The sequence below is a fragment of the Chamaea fasciata genome, unplaced genomic scaffold, assembly GCF_029207755.1.
Source record: "Chamaea fasciata isolate MVZ Bird 193981 ecotype frontalis unplaced genomic scaffold, bChaFas1.0.hap1 SCAF_1, whole genome shotgun sequence".
Classification (NCBI taxonomy): Eukaryota; Metazoa; Chordata; class Aves; order Passeriformes; family Sylviidae; genus Chamaea; species Chamaea fasciata.
In genome coordinates, this window is record NW_027094086.1 from 117,875,735 (window position 1) to 117,900,887 (window position 25,153).

Sequence of the window (25,153 nt, forward strand, 5' to 3'; positions counted from 1 at the left end):
GCTAAACAGGCTTACAAGAAAATATCTTTGTCAACAAAACTGATTTACTTATATAAACCACATAAAAGGTGGGTTTTTTTCTTCTTAGAAGAAATGGCAAGAGAAGGAAGTCACAACACAGCAGCTCCTCTTCTATAAAAATAGTATATAATTCTATATAATACATTTGTATTATATAGAACTGGGGAGGGAAGTGTGTACTCATTTGGAGCAGATTCAGAGGTTGTAGCCTGAATTACCCTTACAAGCAGACCTGGCATTGCTGCACAACTAATTCTCTACAAGGGCTGAATCAGACACTGAAGGTTTTTTAAAAGCTGACTAACAAAGCAAGTGCATAATGTGAAAATATGCTGCTACCCATAAGAAAAGGCAAACCAACAAAAAAACAGAATAGTTAATGTCTTTAATATAAAATCACTTTTCTCTCCCCCAAAGCAGCAGCACTGTATTACAGCTGTATTACAGTTAAATTAAAGGCCCACTTCCATCATTGAGGACATCTTCATTAAATCTTCCAAATAATTCATAGTCCATTTCTGTACATTTTAGCTTGTCAAAATGCACTGGAAAAAATAATATATTTTCTCTTCAGCAGGTGGCACTACCACCATTTCTCAAAGAAAACACAGTTTCTAGGAACACCAATGTTAGTGAGTAGTTTGGATATAGATTCTATCATTGGAGGGGGACCACAGATGTACCATGAAGTATCATTAGATACGTGTTTCTCTAGATCCTTTTCAGATATTCTTCCCTCTGACAAAGAAAAAAAAAGTAGGAAATGAGAACAAGAATATTAATCATTAAATAATTTCAAAAATAATGTCTGGTTCTAGGTATTTCAAGCAGTCATTTCTTAAAAATGCCTGGCCTGTTTCAGGATAATAGGTATTGAGATTTAAGGCTTCCAAAACCATTTGTTTTTCTGGGGATTTAGATTGCTGCTTGTACTTGGAATGCAGAGGGTATTAATCACTGAAGAGAAATATGGCTTACAGACAAGTAAAATCCCAAATTCACATGAAAGAAATGGGTATTTCTAACACAAATACAGCAGACATGGAAACATGCTGAAGTATCTCTTACAAGCAGTCAGCTTATCCTTCATTAGTGCCACCTTAAGGAAAGTAAACAGCATTTGCTTAATAGTTTCTGAAATAAAGTCTGCAGTGGGAAATATCCATGTAAAGTTTAGGATTAACAGAGGAAAACAAAAACTGCAAAGACAAAACTATTCTGCAAAGCGGAATAACTACGGAGAAACTGTTTAACTCACATCTTGTTTTGAACCTTTAAATGTAAAAATGCTGGGTTATTATGCACAACTTCATGCTGTAGGATGTAATCAAACCTGGGCTTCAGATAGCATCTCTGTACAATGCCATGGCATTTACCTGTAATGTGTGGCTGCAGTTCTTTACAGATCTGTGAGCGCTGCTGGGTAACGTGGAAACAACATGTGATCTTTCCAGGAAACGCCTTCATCAATCCAAGAATATTTTTCTGTAATGTTAAACACACTTGCTTACACCACAGGCCATTAAATCAAAGCAGATGTATGCACACAGTCCCAGAATACCAGTGATTACTGCTGAAAATCAAGACTTTGCATTTCAGCACTGCGTACCTGATGGGTGGGATTCCACAGGCCTGACCTGCACACATACAGAGAATTCCCACATTTGGAATGCAAATACCCTGCCAGCTATGTTAGTGCTTTTCTCCTTTTCTGACATAGATTACAGTCTGTAAGATTTGGACTTAAGGTCCAGTTAGGTAATTTCTCAATTTCTTCCCCTTATGAATTCTCAGTATTTCCTCCTTCCATAGGGGTTTTCCATTTAAAAAACCCCTGCAGTATCTATTTACCATTAGTTAGGAATTTTTTGAGTCTTGTCTGGTTTATCTGATAAGGTCACTAGACCCTTTACTGTCTCATGTTCTCAAGTAAAACCACCCACCACATAATGCTAATGTTATTTTTACCAGAGTAGAAAGTATAAACTCATTTTCAGTTCCCTAAGTCACAGCTGTGGTAAGTTACCACCAAGCCCCCAGCGGCTTCAGTTCAAATCATAGCAAAAAAAGAATGTGTTAGTCAGATGCTGAAGTTAGTTCTGAAATTAAGATTTAGCTACTGTCTAGTTTCTGCATTATACAGGATTTTCACTGCTGGAATAGACACTGGACATTCTTTACAATATTCTGAAATAAAAATAATTTCTAGGCAAATTGGCTAATTTTGTTAAGTGTTTGCTTGTTAACTAGTTACTACACTGAGTCTGCCCTGGATTGCTTAACAAAAAAAAAAAAAAAAAAAATCCCAGGAAGATCCTACTTTGTAGATAATCTGTTCCTGAATCCCTAAAAAGACATGGGATGAAGAGCAGCACATACTGCCACTGCTGTACAGTGTTCTGCCAACACCTCTACTATAGACTTGCTGTCTTTGTATCCCTGATGCTGTTGCTTCTATCATTTGCACTAAGGATATTTCCAGTGCCTTAGCCTGCGACATGAGAGCACATCCACAGTGAGGATCAGACCCCACAGTGGCATCTCCCTTTGCCCTTGTCAGCCCATTCCCAGCTGCTCTTTCAGGGACCACGTCCTCCAGACTGCCAGTGATAACCCAGCAGCTCCTCCTGGAGACTGTACACATCCTGGACAGATGCTTGTCACAACAGCATAAATAAAGGCTGCTGGAGATTCTATTTCCTCAATCCTCTGCACAGAAGTGAAGAACTTTGACTGACATGTTCTGGATCTAAGGGACATGTGAAGAATGGAGGGAGGGATTTATTTTTAACACTCTGCATGACACTGTTCTCTTCTGTCCCAGAAGCTTTAGTGCAAAAGCTCTGCTGTCATAAACCTGCTGAAATGAATGCCGGGAATGTCAGTACTGGCACTGGAAAAACCTGTGCATGCTTAGAACAGACTGGGAGATCAGTAGGTGGCCAAAAGGAAGAGCAAATTATTCTGTTTCTACCAACAAAGAAATGACTTTTCAAAGAAAGCAAACATCTTTATATTTAGAAACATGGTAGAAGTACAGAAATAAAACCAGTGATGGAATCAGCTCTTCATCAAAATCCTTCAATATCAAAAGCTTTCAATCCTTAGAAAACCCATAAATCATTTTGGATGCTTCTTTACAGAAGCTGTGCTAATTTGACCCTAAAATATTGTTAATAACCCTTAATGGCTGAGTGTGACAACTGATCTTTAACTGCTGAGTAAATGTTGATGAAGTACTGCACAGGCAGTTTTAAAAGCAGCTCTAAGTCCTTCATTCATACACTAGTACTTATTAGTGACTAATGCATTATCAATAAAGCTCCACTTATTTCAGAAAGTATTTCCTTTGGATATAATTACTCTTTTCCAGTCTTTACATTCAATCTCTACTTAGACTATGTGGTTACAGTATTATAGCTCTATGCATACTAATAGTGTATATACACACATATATGTATATAATCTTTAGTATACTATGATGCTCTTGCAAGATCATAGGAAAATGCAGGGATATAGTAAAATTTAGGGGTAATTGACGTATCAAAATCAATGGGAACAGGTATGTCCAGTGACAGCCTTAATTTGTACACTGGCGTAAGTAGTTAACAACACACAGGATTTGAGGCAGGAAGTGACTTTTGTCACTCTTTGTACAGTGTCTTACACAGAAGGACTCTCTGGAATTTGATAACATCAATACACACACTAGCAGCTGAATAGCTGAGATCTGTATTTTTAAAAAACTTTTGATTTACCTTAAATAAGAGTTCGCTCGTATTTTTTGCACTGTAGTACAGCTTCGCTGTTCCCAATTTGTGTCTATTTCCTTTACCCTCTTGGTATCCATGAAGATCTGCTATATGCAGCAGCATAGAAAACAATGGGTTAATTCCAACACCCCCTGCTATCAGCACTAGGTTTACTGGGGAGTCACCAGGCTGAGGATCAAAGAAGAAATCACCTCCCACTCGCAGAGCCACTTCTGAGTCAAGAGTACACTAGGATGGAAAAGAAGATATTTAATTTCAGAACTAAATGCAAAAGTTGAAATCTTATTCTTTTTTGCGTCCCAGTCACAAGGTTTGCTGGGCTGTGATTTTTATTTTAATTGACCAGTGAGGGAAAACCAGAAGGTCTTTAAAATATACACACATTTTCCAGCTATCTGAAGTAACCCAGTGTCTCTAGGGATCTTGTTCTACTTTCAAAAGTTTCAGTCTTATGTTAAGGCAGGATGGTGACTCCCTCTTCTTATCCCCGTAAGAGTTAAAAGAGGAACAATTCACACAGAGTTTTCCAACAGCAAACATGAAATGTATGTGGTTGTGAAAACCCGAGCTCAACATGTGAAATCACACTTCTACCCAAAACCAGCTTCATGCCAAAAAAGGCCTTCCTATAAGGTCACAGAAGGTCAGAATAAGTTGCATACACAGAAGGTTTTTCCATCCCCATTCCTTAAAAACCACCCAGAAGTGAAGTAAGTATCCACAAAAATATTTCTTGCAGAATCACTTCTGCATTTGCAACTTCAGAGACACAGAAGAAGAAAAATCAGGAGAAAAATTGTCTCTCGTAAGAAATTATTTCCTAGAGAACTGTGTCCAAGCATGTTTTTTTGATACATGGAAAAACAAAAGCTACAACAAAAAAATCCACTTGGGTCAGTATCTCCTATCTCAGCACTGCACCCTGGTCTGAAGGGTGAAGCTGAAGTATAGAGAAGTCAGGTGAGTTCTTCCACATCACTGCAAGCTGACAGAACAAATAAGAGCACTTAGGCCATATATAGGTTTTAAAAGATAAAATGAAGAGGATAGGGAAACCAAGGAAGATGGGAATGGAGGAGAGAAAAACAAGCTGTAAGAACTGCTGAAGAATTATCTTAGAGAATGAAAACACTTCTTCCAAAGAATTCCTAGCAGGAAACCGTAAATTGAAACAAAGGGAGTTCCATTAATGAAGGCTTCACAGACAGCTAAGGTCTAAATGTGTAACAATTCCACCAAGGGGCAAGAAGGATGCCCTTGGATACAGGTATTGCATAGAACACAGGTTCCTAAGATAGTAAGCATGATCGTTAAAAACACCCAACAACTTTCTTGCTTTTCTTAATTACTGCAGAACTGTTGTCTCTCAAGTGTAGTGTAGGACAATGAGCATTCAGTATCTGAAACTGATTTCTCTCTCTCTTGTGATGTAGACTGCCCACTTTCCCACCAGTTTTACTCTGGTCTAGAGAAGCATGAATCCACACATGTTCCAGATTCATGTGGCCTAAGGAGGACACAGAATATGGCACCCTTTGAGGAAATCTGCATTTTTTGGGAGAAACAATCTCACATCTGCCTCCTTAACTAGCCATAGTTCCTCAAGATTGGACATGGGATTTGGGAAGAATCTCTCTTAACCAGCAGTCTTCCAGATATTTTCATGCTTTGGTCATGACAATGACAACAGTAAGTCAGCATACCAGAAAAAATAGTAAAATGCTGGAGTAATACCATGAGAAAGTGTTGATCTTTAGCCTAGTTTATAAACAGAGCTCGGGCAGAGAAGTGAAGCAATCAATACATTACATGGGTATTTCTTAAAGAAAAGGCTACATCTTCCTCAAGTTATATAAAGTACATGGTGCTAAAATGTACTGTTTTATATACAGCAGTATTAAGAAATAAATACCTCAAAGAAACACAGATACAGAGAGTAAATTAGTGCTAACTATTCCCATAACATTTTTAAGCTGAGATATCCACTTCCTTTAAGAGCAACTTTTAAACAATTAAGCACCAGTTTTGTCACCATATATACAACATTTTTGAATTCCAGGTTGCTATTTTTACTGCTTGTTTCCTAAAGAAAAGCACACACTTTTGTTTAGCTAGAAGAGTCCATGTATATCCTGGAGGTTTCTCCACAGCATCAGGTTTGACGTAGCTTACCCCTTAACTAAAGATTTGTCCTATAAATTCCACCAGAAAACTCAGCAACAAAAAAACTCATTTACAACATCAAAAATTCTTAAATAGTTTCCAGAGACTGTGAAAAGAACAAAAGTTGACAGGACAGGTAATTGATGAAACATGTGACTCATGTGACAAACTAAATGGGGTAAATGATGAACAAAACACTATGAGGCCAAGTCTAACCCTTTACTTTTAATATAGCAAAAACCTGTGTTATGTCTCTATTACAAAAATACTGCATATTTAAAAGAATCCTATAGGTATTCTGAAATGTTTTGTCATTCAAGAAAAACTGATCTAAGTGTCTTTCTTGGCTCCCCTTTAATAATCTATATCTATCTGTGGTTTATCAGTGATTCCCAGTTTATACTTACAGAAAGTCAGGAATTATGGAAGGTTATCAGAGGGAACTTTGTAATGTGTAACAGTGCCTGTTCTTAGGCATGTAAGTTACAACAGAGGCTTTTCAAAATTTTTAAATTCATTAATTCCAAAGGAGTGAGAACCCTTATATACACTAACTACAATATCAGTTTAAGTCCACTGTAAGCACAAGTGCTGTCAAAAGATCACAATAACCATATTCCCATACAAACATCCAGTTTCAGTCCTTTACTGAACAAAAGGTTTTAAGATTTATGTTGTATCCAAAATGCTTGAAGAAGTCTATCTGAGTTTTGCAGTTAATAGCACAAAGTGGTCTAAAAACACACACCACCCCCTTTACCTCAAAAAAGAAAAAAAGCAAGCCAAATCTCACAGTTAATTTCATTTACCTCAGTGTGAATCCAGTGAGCAGGAGGATGAACAGTGTGCTTTACTGCCAGCTCTAGTATTCCTTCTCGTTCTAACAGGCCAGGGCTTGAACATATTGAGAATCCCCCAACTACAGATACTCCAGGAATAAAGAAATCGACCCTAAAAATAGATCAGACACGAAACATTAAAAAAAAAGCCAACACCCCAAACATGGACAACAATAATAACAAACAATAGCCAAAATAATGTGGCTGTCTTTGTTTCAATTATCATTTCTTTACAAAATCTTCATTTTTGTAATGTAGCTTTTCCAAAAAGTGAGTTAATCTTGAGTAACACCATTTCCTTAGAATTATTTTCTTCTAGAACCATGTCACCATGTTTGTTAAACTAGAAGGTTTTCAAACCATTCTGCTTTTAGCATTAAATGTCACATCTCACAACAGACTAGAATTCTAAGTGTTTAAAATAAATTATTTGCATATTAGAACAAAAACATAATTATGGTCTGATAAGAGTAGCTTAATTCCAATTCTTTTTGGTCCCTTTGATGGGCTCTTCAATTTTCAAACACAAGACGATTGACATTCTAATTTTAGGGAAATGACTTTATATTAAACACTTTCTTTTCCTGGGTAGATGAAATATCTGAAGTAAAACCCAACAATTATGTAAAAAATTTCCCATATAAGTCCACAACTGGCAGCAGAACTGCAGCTCCCTCTGGTGGCATATATCACTTCTTAGGTTACAGGAAATTGAACGGGAATCAATTCCTACTTTTTTTTTTCTTTCCGTTTAAAAGTAAACTATGCATGAGTTTGTACAGAAAAGAAGGTAACATGTGGCTAAGTGGCTGCAATACCAGCCATTAGAGAGTATGGAAGGCAAGCCATTACCATATATGAACTACAATTCAGTCTCATAAAAGTAAGGCTTTGATAAGACTTGATGAGGCTTCCAAATAATTATCAGAAAAAAAATTACAGGTTGGTTTGTGATCTATCACCTGAACTCCTCTGTGTTCCATAAATCTTTAAATGCTTCTGCTTTCTACAGCACATAACAAAATCCATGTATTTCAACCTAAAACAAACGTTTATAACTAGTGGTGCTGGTGCCCTTAGGAAACAGCCACAGTGATCAACAATGCCAAGTACTAGAAAACCATTATTCAATTCAAGCCTGGGTTAGGCTGGCTCAGTATTAGTTAAGTGAGGATGCAACATGAAATACAGACTGGCTTCTACTGCACAAGTGTTTTCTTTAAACAGCAAGACTATTCTTCACAGAGACCACAAATAGTTGAGGAAAGAGGAGCACTTTGAGTAGTTCACCACTCCTTGAAGAAAAAAAAATCTTGTCTGCTTACTCCACGCAAGATTTACCCTTTGAAGAAAAAATATCTTTCTCTCAAAGAATGCATACAGTGTGATATATACAATAGTGATACAAATGTTAACTTTATGCTTGTAGTATCTTGATGGTGCATAAAGATACCTGACTGCAAAAGAATGGTCTACAACCAAAAAAAATGAGCAGGCTTATTTTGGTGTCCTCAGCTTGTGCAGCCTCACTGCCCGTGGGGCCCAGCTTCACTGACAGTCAGACTCTGGGAGCTGAGAAAGGTCGACTCTTGAATTGCAGCGTTTATCCTGCCAAAGAACATCTCACGACGCTACTGAAGCTCTTTACCTCCCTCTGGTGGAAAATAATCTTACTACTTAAGATGAACTTAACAAAAAAGATGAGAATTTATGCTGTAAAGTCACAATTTACATTCAACTCAAAATGTTCTCCTTGGCGTGTAAGGGAAATCTTATCCATGCCTGGTGGGGAAACATTACTGCAAAACCTCTACATCAAACATGGTTTTCATCTTTCCCAAATACTAATGCAGATGTATTTTTCTTTCTCAAGTACATAACTATGAGAGATTTCAAGGCACAGTTTACTGTCTTATAGTGGACTAGCTCTGATGGCTTGTCTCAGCCATGCTAGGAAGGGTGAGAGGGCTCCTGAAAAATGCTACCTGTGACAGCCTAAAGGAAAAGTGCAGCAGAAGGGGAAAAAAAAGAAGAAAACCCACAACAAGGAGAGGAACAAAAAGATGTAAACTAGAGATCTCAGGGTGGTTTTTCACTTCCCTCCTTTTAAAACCCAACTAAACCATATCTTTAAGAAATGAGTAACAATTGCCCATTGCTGGAGTAAGAAATCAGAAACACTAAAACCATAAAGCTGCCGCTTCAAAGTATTTGTAGCATGCATATACCTCGATGCATGTTTTAGTAAACCAAAAGGTGTAACAGCAACAAGTCTCTTCATCATTATTTGAAGTCAGAAAAAGACCAGCGTCTGCCAAAGTGCTTGCAAAACAAATTCACTTTTGCTTCTAAAAACTCAATAATTACAACACTTTCCTGAAATGTAAACATTTTAGTGACAATCTTTGGCTGTAACATCTTGCTCTAGCAAATCCTAACAACTTAGCCTTTTCTGCTCAGGAAAATGTGTTGTTTTGTACTGCTCATCAAAAAAATGCAAGCCCAGTTTATAGATACAAGTACAGTGAAGTTGGTGTGTACCTTACAATAGCATTACAACACTTTCAAGGAAGAAGAAAATGAAGAAGAGTAATTATAATTAAAGCTTTCAGTTTTCAGCATGATAATTTCAAAAACATTTTTGGAGGGTAAATGTACTTTGCAAGTACTGGCAAGCAAGAATTTAATATGAGTCACTGCACATGTGCAAAAACTGCAGCAAATTACTTCACAAACAAATTATTGCTAATCAGCATCTTGTGTTCTGGTTCTAAATTTAAAAGCCAGCGTATTAACACTCCATGAGTAACATATGCTGTTAATACCCTAGCAGCTATACTTTGATTTCAGCAAAACCACTTTCAGATGGCCAAAGCCAATAAAAAGTTTAGGAACATTTAAATGTCCATTGCCAAAAGCAACTACTCCTATTTTTAAATTAATTTCTAAGAGAAGAAAGCATTACTGAGAGTATTTTTAACAAACATGAAAATCCACTACTTCCTTGAGAAAAAAAAAAAAAACCTGTAAAATTGTTTAAACAAATGGCTAATTGTTTCAAAGGCTTAATAATTCAAGGTTTTTATTTTCAATTTTGTCTATTTATATTAATATATTAATCTGACCTAACAGGCTTAATTTTCAGAGTGTAAACTTCAAGGGGAAGAAATAAGCCAAAACTAAGTAACTTGCAAATCAGCAGTCTCAGCTCCACTGTAAAAATAACTAGTAAATAAAGACAGCCTGCAGAATAAAGTGCAGTGAACTTCAAAGTACTCCTGAAGAAACAATGTAATATAATAAACCACAGGAAAACACCAAAACAGTATAACTGAACACTTAAATATCCCCTTCTGCCCTTTTAATAGTAATATTAGCATTCTTTATAATGACTAAAAATTATGCCAAATAACAGCTCTTTGACAGAACACCCAGTAAGAAAACATTGTATTATATAAATTAACAACTTTTTCCAAGGCCCAAGGATCAGAGACCTTTCAGCACTTTGTTAGAGTGGACTTCTCTTAGTCACTGCCCCCTCAAATATACCAGATGATCTTACCACTGTCCTGCTTTGAAAGAAAAATCCTTATTTGCAATTGCCAAACGAAGCCTTTTGACTGTCTCTGATTCATTGGTGATTCCACACACTTTTGCTTGTGTAATTACCTAGGGAAAGAAAAAGAAACCATTGTGATATGTAGATATAATTTGCAGCAAAAGGGCTCAAGAAGCTGTGCATGAGACATCCATCACTTCCTATGTTACCTGTGGCATTTCATTACCTACAGCACCAAGATTTTTCATGGAGGTGATGAAATAAAAATGCATTCTATCCCTGGAAGTGTTCAAGGCTAGGTTGGATGGGGCCCTAAGCAACATAATATAGTGAAAGATGTGCCTGCCCATGGCAGGGGCGTGCAACTGCATTATCTTTAAGGTCCCTTCAAGCCCAAACCATTCTGATTCTATGATTCACTTAAATAGTCATTGAATGGAGAACAGTGTTTGTACTTGCAGTCTACCATGTCTGTCACTTTGTCTAAGATTATATACTAATTGACTTTATTTCAGTTGAAGAGAAGATAACTATAAAGAGAGGTGATTGCTAGTTATCACTTATCAGATTCTTCAGACATCGATACAGGACACACACTCCTGCATCCTGCAGCAACAAAGTAAAAAGATCTCTGATATAAAGACAAAGGACACTTGTAAAAAATCAGTTGCAGATGAAGTCTCAGGGAGAATTCTGGATCTAGATTTATTTAAGTAATTAAATGCATTACTGAAAGATTATGCATTAATGTTACTGCATCAATGAAAGAAAACCAACAAGCCTTGTTACTGCATTTACCCCCTACACCCCCATATGACCACAGGGAAACCAAAACACAAGGTGTCATGGCTGGTTAACAGCAGATTTTGTTTGGCAGCCACGTGGGAGGGGCTATCAGAGCCATGGCTGATACTACTTTTAAGGAGTTAAAAAAACCCAAAAAAACCAAAAAAAACAGACTTTGCAAAAAGACCCTTTGGGGATGAGCACCCCACTTAAATTCTTTGATGCCCATCAGTGCACCATGGATTTTCATCCCCTCCCTACCCTTCCTTTTCAGGGTGTTTTGGATTATAATTATTAACTTTTTTCCTCTACAAAGAAAGCAACACCCTAAGTATTTTCTACCCAGAGCAATAAACAGATTTTACTGTTAAGAATGCTGATGTCACTTACCACACAAGGAAACACTCAAAATACCACCACAACTCTACCATTTCTCATTTGTCTAAGATCAAACAGATCAAAAAAAATTTAAGCAACTATGCTGTAATTTAAAACATATGTCAGGAAATTAATTTATTCATAAAGCAACATCTGAACACGTCCCCTGTCCCATTAAACAGCAGGACATTTGCTAATTTAAAATGAAGTAGCATGGGTTCCTGTTCCAGTTTAGCAGACAGTATTAAATGAGGAATCCAGTCAGTCAAAGTTAACAAGAGAAATGTCAGATACATGACTTCAATGGTTGTTCTGATGGAGAAGTGCAGGAAAGGGACATTAAATTTGGATCTTCTTCATTCCCTTCTTTACTCTTCAGTACACTCCTTAATTTGGCTGAGAGAGCTGCAAGAGTACTGGAAATTTAATTCTTAATTGGTATGAAGTTATTTCAAAAATTAAATTTGAGTCAGAGTGATCAAAGACATTAAGGCAGTATTTTAGACCATCACAAGGGGATCCAGCTGGCCAGAGCAAGGCTGCAGTGAGAGGGAGGAGGGCACAGGACTCTGGATTTTGCAGCTGTATTTCAAGAAAGCATTAGTCACTTCTCCTTGCCCTGGTCCTTCACATTATCACTCTTCAGCAGGCAATGTTCTGTAGCATTCACACTAATGCAACACAGATTTATGGTTCTTTCATCTTTTACAGGACTGAAATGGCCAAATAAGGCAATATTGGCTGAGGGAAGCCAACTGCTGATTATACGGAATTTAAAACCAAGCAGAGGATTTAAAACAAACTGATTTTAAAGTGGTCGGAAATAAAGCAACAAAGAATAAATCAAGCATTAAGAAAAGAAACAACATAATCCTCTGATATGCAGAGAATGTGCAGTAGCAAGAACAGAGTCCTGCTCTTTCACCTATCTCATACAGCTTCCTTCTCTTCCTTGTGCCTTACAGTTCCCTGCACCAACCCTGAGCTTCCAACACCTCATAAGGATTTGTTTTCCATGCATTTTTCAGGTACTGACATTGAGCAGAGAAAGGAAGCAAACCAAGCATTAAATATAAGAGAAACCCCATGGCTGCAACACTCAAAAGTGCCATGATTTTTTTCATGTCAGAAGCAAACGAGAACATGTATCGGTCTGTGCCTGTCTCTACATCCATTTTCTCAGGTAAACAGGATCCACTAGAGCAGCTGGATGCCCACAGGCAACACTGATCTGTACTCAGGGAAGAGCTGGCATTAGGTGTGAATAGCTGAGGCACAGCTCTGTGGTTCCCAAAGCTGGCTCACAGCTCTAGTGACAGGCAGAACCAGGCTGCATTTGTGTCCCCCATCTACAGCCCATGGCACACGGTGCTGAACCTCCTCTTTTGGGCTTACCTACATGTCCCCTGCACCCAGCTTCCTTTTGGGAAGAATGTGACTTATTCTCCACTATAGTTAGGGAAAAACTTTGCAGAGAATGACTTCATGTACACACACTGACAGATGTGTGGTGTGTTTGCATCTGTGTGCATCTACTCCAGCTTATTACAGAAAGGAAATATCTGTATGAAATACAAGAGTGTGTTTCCCTCTGAACATTATGAAAAAGAATGCTTGCTGCTCAAAACTGAGATCCAGAATAAGCATTTCTGGATGTGATGGAGAACAGTGCTCTATCTTCTTTGTATTTGTGAGTTTAAATAGAAACAACTGAAGATCTTTTTTTGCAGCTGTCTATCATCTCTCCCTTCAAAATGTCTACACTTTTTGCCTTACTCCTCTGTTAAAAAAGAACATTTTCCACATTTTTAAATCTCAAATCTGAACCAGAATTGTAGAAATCCATAAAAATCTGAGAAGTCTGTTTAGAGATGAGGGGAATCCATGTGCTTTCTTTACTTATTATAATCCATCCTTGGCCAGCAATCTATTAAGTTTCTTGTTCAACATAAAGTAAACAACATCTCATCTCTAAAAAATTTTAAAACTCATTACATTTCACCCACTGAGCACTAAATATGTTAATTTTATACCTGTAACAAGTATAAAAAATTGAGGAGAAAAAAAAGTAAACCAGACTTCAGCAGAAGGCAAAATGGAGCCTAAGAACGGAATACTATTATCCAATATAATTATCTTTGCAGCAAAAAACCCAAAACTTCTTGCATCCTAAAGAACAGAACACTAACCTCCTGTCGAAAATTATTTGCTGTCCTCTCTAGATGATCCATTTTCCTTTTTGATTTGATTGTGCTACAAGAAAAAGCAAACAAATTGTCATTTTGACAGCTGTGCTACTGTCCCTTTCTGATATGAATTTCTATTAACATAACAATTTACCAGTGTAATCCAGACTACAGATGACATAAATCTAAATAAGAATTAAATATAAATATATAATTGGGAGTTAAATTAAGCATTTATTGGTCTGTAGTAATTTGTCAGTTTGATTTTGACAGTGTTACCATAGCATTCTCTTAAAAAAAAAAGGAAGTGGACAACCTACCCGTTCCCTGTGCAGTAACAAAGAGCAGAGTGTCTCAACACCCCCAATGCAGAATGAGAGGGAAAAATTCTGCTCTGAGCACCTCTCAGTAACTGAGGAACAGTGCAACCCACATAAATAGTAGCATGAGCCATGACGACCAGGCAGTCTTCAGAATTACTGGTTCCTGAAAAAAAAAAAATTAAAAATACTTGTTAAATGAAGCATTCAGTGCTTGACATCGCTTGTTTTCAGCTTTTATTTCCCTTAAATCAGAAAAAGCCAAAGCTCAGCTGGAGCTAAAACTAGCAACAGACATAAAGTATAATGAGAGGGAATTTTGAAAGCAATGAAGTTTCATAAACAAGTGAAAATGTGCATCCATCAAGTGAAGGGATGTTATGCCCACTCCTAAAGGTGAGGTTCTTGTTAATAGATTCCTTGGGGCAGATTAGAGTGAAAAGACACTGAATGACCAGTGTGTGTGTGTATATATATATATATATGTATATATAAAATGCAGGTTTGTTTTAGAACAATTTGGTTGCAATGGAAAGGCAGCACAGAGCCCCTTTTGGTTATCATCTATAGAAATGAAACAATTTCAAAGTACAAAAGAATCAGTTAAGAAAATACATAACAGAAAGAAAGGAAGAGAAGGGATAAGAGAAGATAGTGGAAAGATATTACCACCCATGGATACTGTGACATGAACTGATTGTTGCAATTTCACTTAGTCAAAGTGATGGTGGAGATTTGATCCATCAGGGGTGAGGGAAGACCATGAAACACAGATTTCAATGGGTTCATTACGTTCAGGTTCAGGTGGGAACACCCAGGCACCTCCCCTGGAGGAGTTTGACACTGTTCCACACTGTGGATCATTGCTGTGGTCTCGTGGAAGGCCCCAGAAATTAGTCTGGAGGTGCTTTGGGGTCTTCCATGGGTTATGACACCCTCTCAGCCATGACAGCTGCCTCCCATGCCAGGGTAACTGAGCCAGTTCTGCCCCAGAAGGGATGAACACCTTCAGGTCCAGGTGTGAACGCCAGTGTCCTGACACCTTCCCTGGGATGGGGGATTTACAGCTGGCCCAGCTGTGTAAGGAGGACACTGGCATGATAAGAGCATTATCCCAGCTCAGCAGCTCCTGCTTCTCACTGGCCTTTTCCCTTATCTGGCTCACACCCAGCTTGTTGCTAACAAAGGTCAGTTTGTTGTGGTCATCCTCTGGTGGTGGGTGCTCACCTTCCCTGCACCTGGGCTGCTCCTGTGCAGATCTGAGGTTTCCCACCGCACACCCAAACCTCTCCTCCTACCCTTTGGTCCAGGGGTGCAAGCCTGGCCTCAGCAAAGCCCCTGTAGCTTTCCCTAAAGGGTGATTGCTTGAGCCTTTAACTATCAATGTTTCAGTCTCTCACAAGGGGAAGACTGTGTCAGAGATGATACAGAAAAGGCTGACGTACTCGACGTTCCTTCTGCCTCAGTCTTTACAGGCAAAGCCTGCACCCAGACCTGTGCTTGTACCAGTGCTGGTTGGGAAGGACAGGGACAAGTAGGAGCAGGGTCAGCACCTGCTGAGAGATGCTGGATGCACTCAAATGCAGAGAGCCAGATGGGTTACACTCAAGGTTGCTAAGAGACACAGCTGACATGCTTGTCAGGCAACTGTCTATTACCTGTGAAAAACATTTATCACAGTCTCCAACTGACTGGGAAAAGACTTGCACATGCTCATTTTTAAGAGGCAAAAAGCAGTGTTTACATCCAGTCAGCACCATCTCAGTTTCTGGAAAAATGCTCAGAGCTTATCCCTTTATCTGGGTGAAAGCTAAGAAAGTAATCAGGAAGATGTGACTCAGATTCACCAAGGGCAGATTACATTTGATAAATCTGGACAGCAACTGTGATGAAAGGTCTGGTCATGCAGCTAAGGGGACAGAATGCAACACACCTTGAGTGTCCTGTGGCTCCTGGCCCCAGCCCCTGAAGCACATACATTAGTAAGACTAGGCCAGATGGATGGTTGGAGCAGCTGAAAACTTGTCTGGGCAGACAGAATTGAAGACCTGATGGCTTCAAGTTGCTTTACTTAGTTGGCTAGAACAGTAAGAGTACCCTGGGGCTCATAGAGGTCAATATATTGATCACTAACTTGGATGATGAGACAGAAGGTGTCCCAGTTCATGACATGGTGGTTGGAATGGGATGATCTTTGAGGTCCCCTCTGGGCCATTCTGTGATCAGCAAACTTGTGGATGATACTACGTTAGCATAGCAGAGCTCCCCTTCAAAGGGGAACCGAGAAACTGCAAGGCTGGAAAGCAGAAATCTCATGACAAAGGTCTACACCTGGGACTGGCTTAATCCAGTGTGAACAACTGTGCTGTTCCAAGCAAGAATTCTGACTGGATGATGCTCAGAAGTGCCTTCCAGCCAAGATATCTGTGATTTTAAATGCTCGAACAATATTCATGTATGAAAGATCAAACACTGACTATGCACTCCCTTTCTAGTGGTAAAGAAAAGGTTCTGGGCAGAGAATTCTATAAATTTTAATGAAGCCTGTTTGTTCACAGGTTTATTTAAAAGCAGATTAATCCCTCACACTTCCATGTACTCAATGTAAAACATCTCTAAAGAGTAAAGAAAGTGGAAGAGACTCATATGCACTGCAGTGGCAACACGGTGTGAAGTTTCAAAACCACACACTCAAACAGCTATGACAGAGAAAGATAAACTGACATGCACAACATTCAAGGTTAGTCAGAACTACCCTTTGAGTGTAGGAACAGGTTCATAGGGAGCCAAGAGATATTTCTCATTCCTTGGTAAATCTGCCTGTATTTTTTCTAAAATGGATTAGCATAACTCTCTATCATATATCATCACCTATCGAATTATATTTATTCCCATGATGCAGTCCACTGCTTCTTTAAAGCACTAACATTTTACTTTCATTTCAATATCCTTCCATGCATTCTTTTAAGGCGTGTCATTTATTTTCAAAATGTTTTTCATTTTGAATCCCTTGAAATTGCACTGATCCAGCTTGCTGATAACTAATCAGGCCTATACTCTCTAGCATTTCACTAACAGCTGTATTGGCTGGTCACTTAGTAATCTGTCCTGTTTGTAGTCTTGTATGAATGAAGGCAGAGCTTCCACAAATCAGGCTGCTCAGAAATAGAATACATTTACAGTCACTACTCAAAATGCCCATTTTCAAGCATAAGAAATACTTCCTGGAGCTTTTAGCTGCACATAATTTTTAATAGTTTTTCAGCATTTAATTCCACAGCAGCTTGCAACTCTTAAAAATATAATTATTTCAAAGTCTTCTACCCCCAGCGGGCAAAATTACTTCAAAAACTTTTTCCACAGCATCACAGACTACTTAAAGTGTACTTAAGTGTTTAAACAAAACACTTTAGCACTTCCTACATCTAATGTGTAGAGGCTTAACAAGATTAACAATCTCAAAATATTTTAGGACAACAAAATACATATCTAATGAAGAAGTCACAGCCCTCTACCTTGGCATATTGTCTGTAAACTGAAAGTGCTCAAAAATCAGTTTCTCAAATTCATGAGATCACTTTATGATCTGAAATCTTTCATATAGCACATCATGGTTATAGACATCTACATCTCCAACCAACCTGAAGTTCAGTATCAATATATAATGCTGGAAACAAAAGAAATATCAGCCTAATTTTTATAGTCACAGCTGGAAGACCCTATTGAGGTATTCTTTAAGGCTGAGCCTCTATCCTAAATTAGAAATAACTCTCCAGCAGTAGTTCAAGAAACTTGCTCCATTTATACTATCATCACTTTCCAAGAATGAAAAACACAGTAATTTGCAATTTTTACTCTGCAACCAATAAAATCCAAAATTCCTTTTAATGAGTCCTGATTCTCCTCTACCACATACAAGTGAGACTCACATCTTTACAAAACGTGAACAGCTTTTCCCCCATCTGTCACCTCTGTGATTTTTTCACTCATCCAGCTCTTTGGCAATTCCCTGCCCTCCGTGAAGCACTGTGTTTCAGCTTCCCAGGCTATTGTCAGGTGGCATGTTCTCCCTTTCTTCTCATCTTACCCAAGCCAGTACAGGAACAGCCACTCCAAATACCCTCTTTTTTCACAGAGGTTGGAAAGAACCACAGTGGGTCATATGGTCCAACCTCCATGCTCAATCAAGCAGGGCCATTTGAGAGCACATGGCACAAGATTGCATCCAGATGGTTCTGGAATATCTCCAGTGAGAGAGACTCCAATACCTCTGGGCAATCTGTTTCAGTGCCTGGCTACTCACACAGTAAAGTTCTTCCTCATATTCAGGTGGAGCTTCCTGTGCATCTGTTTCTGTCCACCGCCTCTTGTCCTAGTGGTTGGCACCCCCAAGAAAAGCCTGGTCCATCCTCTTGACACCCACCCTTTACATATTTCCATATTTTTATAAACCTCCTTTGCTCCACAGAGTGAAACGAGCACTGCTTGTGATGACTTCTTCCTCTCCTCACTTAAAACCAACCATTCATTCTCCATCCCCTCTGATCCACTGGCCCTGGGTTTGTATCTCTTGAGACATATGTCTGCATCTCCTCTTCCCCCTCATCCCACATCACTGTCTGAAGGGAGAACTACTTTTAGTTCACTCGCATCACACTTAAGTGCAAATTACTAGGTAGGTTAATGTATAAGAGTGCAGAGGGGGCCGGCAAGGGTACTAGAGCAAGCAGCACAGGAAGTCTTTTTTCAAAAGCTAACTCTCGGTAAAACACTCTTTTAGACAAACAGTCCTTCCTGCAAAAGTAAACACAGAAAACGAAGTTTCCCCCCTTTTCCCAGGACTGAGGGGAACGCGGTGAGCGCTGTGAGGAGGGGGGTGAGGTGGGGAAGAGGGGACGGCAGCCTGTGCCCAGCTGGGGCAGGGCGGCACTGGGGCGGCCAAGGGGCAGGGGAAGCACACGGCCAAGGGACAAGGGCAAGGGACAAGGGCAAGGGACAAGGGCAAGGGACAAGGGCAAGGGACAAGGGCAAGGGACAAGGGCAAGGGACAAGGGCAAGGGACAAGGGCAAGGTCGCGGCAGTGCCCGGCCGTTCCCCCGCAGCCCCCGGGATGGCCGGGCAGGAGGCCAGGGCCGGGACCGGCAGCGCCATCGGCCGCAGAGGGCGGCCCGGCCGCCGCGCGGGGCTCCCGCCGTGAGGAAAGGGCGAGCCAGGAGGACTCGAACGCGCTGACCCTCAGCCCGCCACCCCTCACCCTCCTGTCCCCCCCAATCCCTCCTCCCCACCTGAACCCTCCCGGGATCCCCCGGCCCGCCGCCCTCCTCCCCTACCCGCCGCCGCATCACGTCACGGGCAGCCCCGCCCGCGGGCCCCGTCAGGCGCCGCCTCTTCCCGTCCGCCGCCGCCCGGCTCCGCCGCTTCCCGTCGCCATGGCCGTGTTCCACGACGAGGTGGAGATCGAAGACTTCGAGTACGACGAGGAGACCGAGACCTACAGCTACCCGTGCCCCTGCGGGGACCGATTCCTCATCACGCGGGTGAGCGGCGGCCGGGCAGGCCTGTGAGGGAGAACGGGGTGGTGCGGCCCGGGGGCCGGGCAGGCGGCGGGGCCCTGACCGCTCTCCCGGGCCTTTTGCAGGAGGACCTGGAGAACGGGGAGGACGTGGCCACATGCCCCAGCTGCTCCCTGATCCTGCGCGTCATTTACGACCAGGTGGGTGCGGAGGGAGGGCAGCCGGACGCGGTTCCAGCCGGGCGCGGTTCCAGCCGGGTCCTCCCGAGTCCCGGTTCGCCGCCCCGTGCGGGCAGCGCGGGGCAGCGTTTAAAAATCCCTGGTTTGGGACTACGTTTGCTGCCTGATCTCTCGTTTTTCTTGTCTCCTGCTGCCGTGTTGAGGCTTAAAAAGATGCCTGTGCCTACCTGGGGGGCGTGGGGTAGGACGCAGATGGGACGAAATCAGCGATGTGGATGAAGAGCTCCTGTGACTGACTCCAGCAGCCCTGGCAGCTTTCCTCACCTCGTAGGCATGTTACGGCTTCCCTCTTTTGGGAGACAGACTCATATCACTTATAACCACTCTCCTTTCCAGCCTGAGTCTATGTCGTGGTGTTTGTGAGATAGAGGAGATCCAAAACCAGTGTAAATCGCCTAAACCCTGCTTGCTCTCTTTAGGAGCAGTTCATGCGGGATGAAGTCGTGGGAGAACCTTTGCCAAACAAGGAGTTGGTCAAGTGCTGATGAATGCATCGTGGACTGTGCTGCTTTGGGATGAGAAAACATGGGGAATGGTGACTGCAGAAAGAGCTTTGGTTCTCCTTCTGGAAGTGCTTGCTGCTGTGGGATACAAGTGCAATAATTGTCTTAACATGAATGAGAGTTTGCTGGGACATCAAATGCACGAATGCATTTTGTTCCAAAAGGTAATACTTAAAAAAAAAAAAAAAAAGTTGTTCAGTGTATTCCAGAAGACTTGAAGATTATGATCCTGGTTTACAGCAAGTCAATACACAGAAGATTGTGGAGTTGGGAAATTATAACACTTAGTTTAGCAGTGACTTCTTAGCCTGGGGAGAAAAACAGGCTTTATGCCTGTATATGGGAGTGTGAAATGGCACAGAGAGATGAAACGTTGGGAGGCAAGATTTAGGAGTCCACAAGACTCAAAGCCACACAGAGCTGACACAGTGCAGCTTCACCCAGGATGTGGGCTCATGTACTTCCAGCCCATACTGAATATGGGGAGAAAACAGGTGTCCCAGAGCCAACATTTACCCAGTGTTGGTGAACTGTCTTTACTTCTGTAAGCACAGGGCAGTTGCAGTTGTCTGTGTCTCTGCAGTGAGGGCAACACTTGAGCTGGGACAGGTTTCTTAAATTGCTTGTAAAGTTGCTTTGAAAGAACTTGGGTCGTTGTTACTAAATGACTCTGACATAATAGTGATACACTTTTGAGGGTGTTGTGTGAAATGGAGTCAACCTTTTTTTTACCCCTGCACAGCTACTAACATGCTGACAGACCGGAACTCAAAGTATTTTACCCCTATATTCTCAACAACTTTGTGATTTGACTGTTGCAGTAGATATAAAATGGGCTGCAGTTCTTTCTGCTATTTGTAGTAAATTTCTGAGCCTTTCCTTATTAGATTCTGTCACTTGGTGGATAGGAGATGGACACATTTCACTTAATTAATAAAGGCATTTTTTAGAGTAGAAAAGATGCATGAGAACATACAATTTGATTCCACATTGATTCCAAGACTGCTTCTTGAATTACAGGCCACTGCACTTGAATATTTACTTAAAGTTGTCGTCATTCCTTTGTTTTAATAGGATTTGAAATCTGTGAAGGTAAATTTGGGGAAGAGTACCTGTGAAGAGTTTATATAGCTGTTTTGCTCCAGGCACTAAAAATAAGCAAGTTTTACTGGATTCTTGCATTTAGGTTTGTTTTGTTCTTACAGCATTCTGTAAGTGTTGAAGATGAACATTCTAGTTATTTCAAGAAAAGGAGAGAAAAAACATCTAGTTGGAAGTTTTGAATGCAATAAGCACAACCCAGAGTGTTTCCATGCCTAAACCAGGAGGTGGCACTCGTGTTCCTTTGAAATATGTGCTTAAAAAAAAAAAAAAGTTGTGGTCCTTTGGTTAGCTATGCCTTATCAAATATTTATTTTGACTATTTAAATAAAGATGTTTAAGATTCCATCAGTGGTTATAGTGGGCCATTACTTACTTTGTTTCTGCACCAGCGACAATGACTTCCAGAGGTTTTGAGTTGCTGCTGCTGGGGTGATGATTGTGGAGGTTCTTCAGGTTAGTTAATAAAAATTGTTTAAATCTATCAGTAGCTGCTGTAAAGGAAACTTACAGGAACCCTACCTAAGCCCCTGTTCAAACTTCTACTGCATAAATACCTTCATGATTTTTCCACAAGTATTCTACATAAAAGGAATTGTAGCAATTTTCAAATGCAAGACCAGGGGATGTATGCTCTGATGTAATGCATTTAAGTAAGTTGGCATGTGTGTCATCCCTGAAAGTGCACAGATTTTGCAGAAATCATTGACCAGATTTTGTTACATTATGAAGGTCAGGCCTTTTCTGACTTAGGAAACTTGTGTCGAGAATTATTTGTACTTTATATGGTTAAATTCCTACATGGTTGTAAAAAGCATTAATCAATTGAATTTTACTTGGCAGGTGCCAAGTAAACATGGCATATAACAAGCTTTTAATTGATTCTTAGTAGTGTTTCCCACTCATCTGAAATACAGGTAATGGCTTTTTAAAAAGTAATTTTTGCAGAATTAGTCAAGGCTTGAAGTTTCTTAGCTGGTGTGAATAGGGTCCAAGTCGTGGAATGAAATTTACATGCACATTAAAATTACTGGATCGCATAGTGTATATATCAAAGCTTTAACAAAGTAGTGTGTTTGCAAACCTATGTGTTTTTAATTGTGTACCTGTGCAAATCATGTTTGCTTTTCTGGAGGTTTTTTTACATCATAATAACAGAAAGATGTTCTGGCTGATGTTCTCTTAGAAAAGGATGTGGCCACATTTGCCCACTTAAATTACTTTCAACTCTTGTCTCATTGCAGGGTCTCAAGGGTCTCAAGACAGCAGGTTTTATCCCCTTTAAAAAGGAGGCAAAACAAGGATGGGTTTCATGTTTCTCTCTTTTTGTTGCCCTTTGAGAATCTGGGAGAGACATTTAAAAACTGTTCAGTTGTTCTGTTGTTTTCCCTTCTGCTCTGCAGAGAAGAGTTCTGCAGCAGGAGTTCATGCTTCATGAAAGCTCAGTGATGCTAAAGCCAAAGGGTTGCCCACTTTTGTCTTTTGTTAACTTGTAAGAAGCTTTTGACTCCAGTGATTGCAGTCATCTCTTAAAAATATTCTCTCATACTGTGTAATTCCAGAACACCAGTCAGGGTAGTCTGAGTAACCCATCAGAAATGTCCCTTGTCAGGAATTCAGTCACAAGGTTTCCTCACAGCGCCACAGGCTCTGGCCCCTCATGCATCACTTGTGTATTACATGCCCTTACAAACCAGTAGCTCACTTTTTTTCTCAAAAGGCAATTGTGTAGGACACAAAGAAGTCTTGTTTGCTGCTTGTATCTGACAAGCAGATTGATTGATTATGTGTTTGATTAGGTCCGTGGGTCTGCACAGAGGAGTCCAGTGTGATGAAAACAGCATCAGGGGAATGTTAACAGAATAATTCATACTTGGTGGAGACTAGAGAGGGTGAAACAAATTTATGGGCAGTTTCAGATACTCAAGCTGTGAAATTTCTCACGTTGTTGAACACCTCTGAACTCCTGTGTAACACTGAGAACAAGCAATACACTCTGTTGCCACAATTTTATTGGAAGAAATGGAAGGTAATTTGCTCTTCATTAAACTAAAGAGGGTTAGCCTCCCTGATCTGTCAGATTCTTGTTTGCATTTCAAAGAAACTCGCTGAGAAGGTCATGTACTTTTGGCTCATTGTCCCTGTATATCAGTGGTGTACATGATTAGTTTTGAATAGTTGCTCTGGAAGCCTGTGACACACAGCTTCCAAGAGCTGAGGTCATTAGGCCACTAATTCTGCTGTTGGGCTTGTTTCATTGTCCACATGTCAGGGAAGTCCTGGTGTCCAGAAGACCCTTTGTAAGTACCTTGACATACCTTCTCTCCATCAAATTTTAAATTTTGATTCTCAGCACTTGTCAAAAATCCCAAAAACTCAACAGGTGTTCCTTGCAAAGCATCAGAATTAAAGATCATTACACAGATTACCAAGCCTATCTACCAAGAAGCAGATACTGATTAATTTCAAATAAACTGGCAAAATTTCATTTAAGATAGTGAACTGACTATTATGTATTGTCACAAAGACTAGCAGTTTCTATATGTTCCATCACTGTCTCTTCCAATTTAACACTCAGATCATGCTAACTGTGGGGATGGGTATTTGTTTCACTGAAAACTTTAAATGTTTTTGCAAATAGGATTTATCAAGGTATTTAGTGCAGCAATTGAAGTTTGCCACAAATTTTCTCCTAGCAGTTCCATGTGGGTTGCTTTGATTCTACTTCATGGTAACTTAAAATGCTAATTTCTTAATGTCTTCCTGTAGTAGCCATGGTATGGAGGAGACAGGGAGGATCCTGTGCAAATGCTGGGCTCATCAGCCCTGTATCTGGTCAAACCTGTTGAGTGACAGAGGCAACAGCTGACAGAAGCTGTGCCAGGAGGGAAAACAGCTGTCACAGTGTCACCTGTGCTCAGGGAGGAAGCGGGTCAAAAGGGACCAACCAAAAGGGTAGAACCTTAAGTGACCCATCATCACTCCTTCCCACCTCTTGCTGTCACCATGTGGAGCTGTTTGCACGCCGGGTGACCTCTCCAAAATTCTTGGCAGCTCACCAGTCCAGCACAGGTTTCCTGTCATGTGGGAAGTCACTGCTGTGCCATTGACCCTGTCAGTGAGTGCAGCTAGCCGAGAGAGGCTTGCTCTGAAGGCTCGGTGGTGTGCGAAGGTCAGAGCAGAGCTGCCCCATCCAGGGCTGGTCATTTTTTATTTTTATGTCAAAACTGAGAGCCTTATCTTGTTTGAATGCTGAAGCTGTTGCTTTAGGGAAAGATCCAGCTATCAAGACTTAAGGGTAAAATCAAGGAGAGCTGACAATACGTCTGTTCTTCTGTGACTTATTCAGGCCCGTTCTTGCTCCATGGCAAATGGTTTTATTTTGGTCTCAGCTGTCCTTCTGGACAAGTCAGAGGACAACTTTTTGACACATTCAGTACTTCAAGTAAAAGATTTCCATCCACTGGACACTAAATAGCTACACCACTTCTTATCATGATCTTTGTGTATGTAGTCCTGTGGTGTTTATACAAAATACAAATTTCTGGTATACTTCTACTAACAATGACCATTTCACACTGCCTAGAAAAAAATACTATTTTCAAGGGAGGGCTTTTTTTTTTTTTCTCTTGTCCAAATATCTTGAAAAAGATACTGTTTAACAGTTTTTATTTCTGCATGTCTCTGATAGTAGGCCTGTTGTTGATTCTTTCCACGAAAATTGTGTAACTATGCAACGTAATACCATCTTAAGGTATTTGGTTTTAGACAA

At 40.4% G+C, this 25,153-nt stretch overlaps 2 protein-coding genes across 5 annotated transcripts; one reads left to right on the top strand and one right to left on the bottom strand.

Moving 5' to 3' along the window:
• Positions 1–388: 388 nt before the first annotated feature.
• OXNAD1 (oxidoreductase NAD binding domain containing 1) lies at positions 389–19,445 on the bottom strand. Of its 4 annotated transcripts, none has more exons than XM_066194875.1 (9): positions 19,356–19,445; positions 14,026–14,191; positions 13,709–13,772; positions 10,359–10,465; positions 6,767–6,908; positions 3,986–4,022; positions 3,780–3,877; positions 1,398–1,506; positions 389–759 (listed from the first exon to the last, which is right to left on the bottom strand). In XM_066194875.1, the coding sequence occupies exons 2-9, from the start codon at positions 14,157–14,159 to the stop codon at positions 605–607; spliced, it is 846 nt and encodes a 281-aa protein (XP_066050972.1). In that variant the 5' UTR covers positions 14,160–14,191; positions 19,356–19,445; the 3' UTR covers positions 389–604. The 4 variants fall into 4 exon arrangements, with proteins under 4 accessions (XP_066050972.1, XP_066050964.1, XP_066050946.1 ...); XM_066194867.1 differs by having other exon boundaries at positions 3,780–3,880; XM_066194849.1 differs by having other exon boundaries at positions 3,780–4,022.
• A 9-nt stretch (positions 19,446–19,454) lies between these two features.
• On the top strand, positions 19,455–21,729 carry DPH3 (diphthamide biosynthesis 3). The gene is made up of 3 exons (XM_066194887.1): positions 19,455–19,562; positions 19,664–19,738; positions 20,197–21,729. Exons 1-3 carry the CDS (start codon positions 19,455–19,457, stop codon positions 20,260–20,262), a joined length of 249 nt encoding a protein of 82 aa, XP_066050984.1. The 3' UTR covers positions 20,263–21,729.
• Positions 21,730–25,153: the final 3,424 nt, after the last annotated feature.

Bases quoted from the DNA above. Each gene is read 5' to 3' on its own strand.
- OXNAD1 (XM_066194849.1), bottom strand. From the start codon at position 14,159: ATGGCTCATGCTACTATTTATGTGGGTTGCACTGTTCCTCAGTTACTG. The intron at 13,773-14,025 runs GTAGGTTGTCCA...TTTTTCTTGTAG, and splicing joins TGTTACTGCACAGGGAACGG to CACAATCAAATCAAAAAGGA. The intron at 10,466-13,708 runs GTTAGTGTTCTG...TTCTTTCCCTAG, and splicing joins CAAATAATTTTCGACAGGAG to GTAATTACACAAGCAAAAGT.
- DPH3 (XM_066194887.1), top strand. From the start codon at position 19,455: ATGGCCGTGTTCCACGACGAGGTGGAGATCGAAGACTTCGAGTACGAC. The intron at 19,563-19,663 runs GTGAGCGGCGGC...GGCCTTTTGCAG, and splicing joins ACCGATTCCTCATCACGCGG to GAGGACCTGGAGAACGGGGA. The intron at 19,739-20,196 runs GTGGGTGCGGAG...TGCTCTCTTTAG, and splicing joins TGCGCGTCATTTACGACCAG to GAGCAGTTCATGCGGGATGA.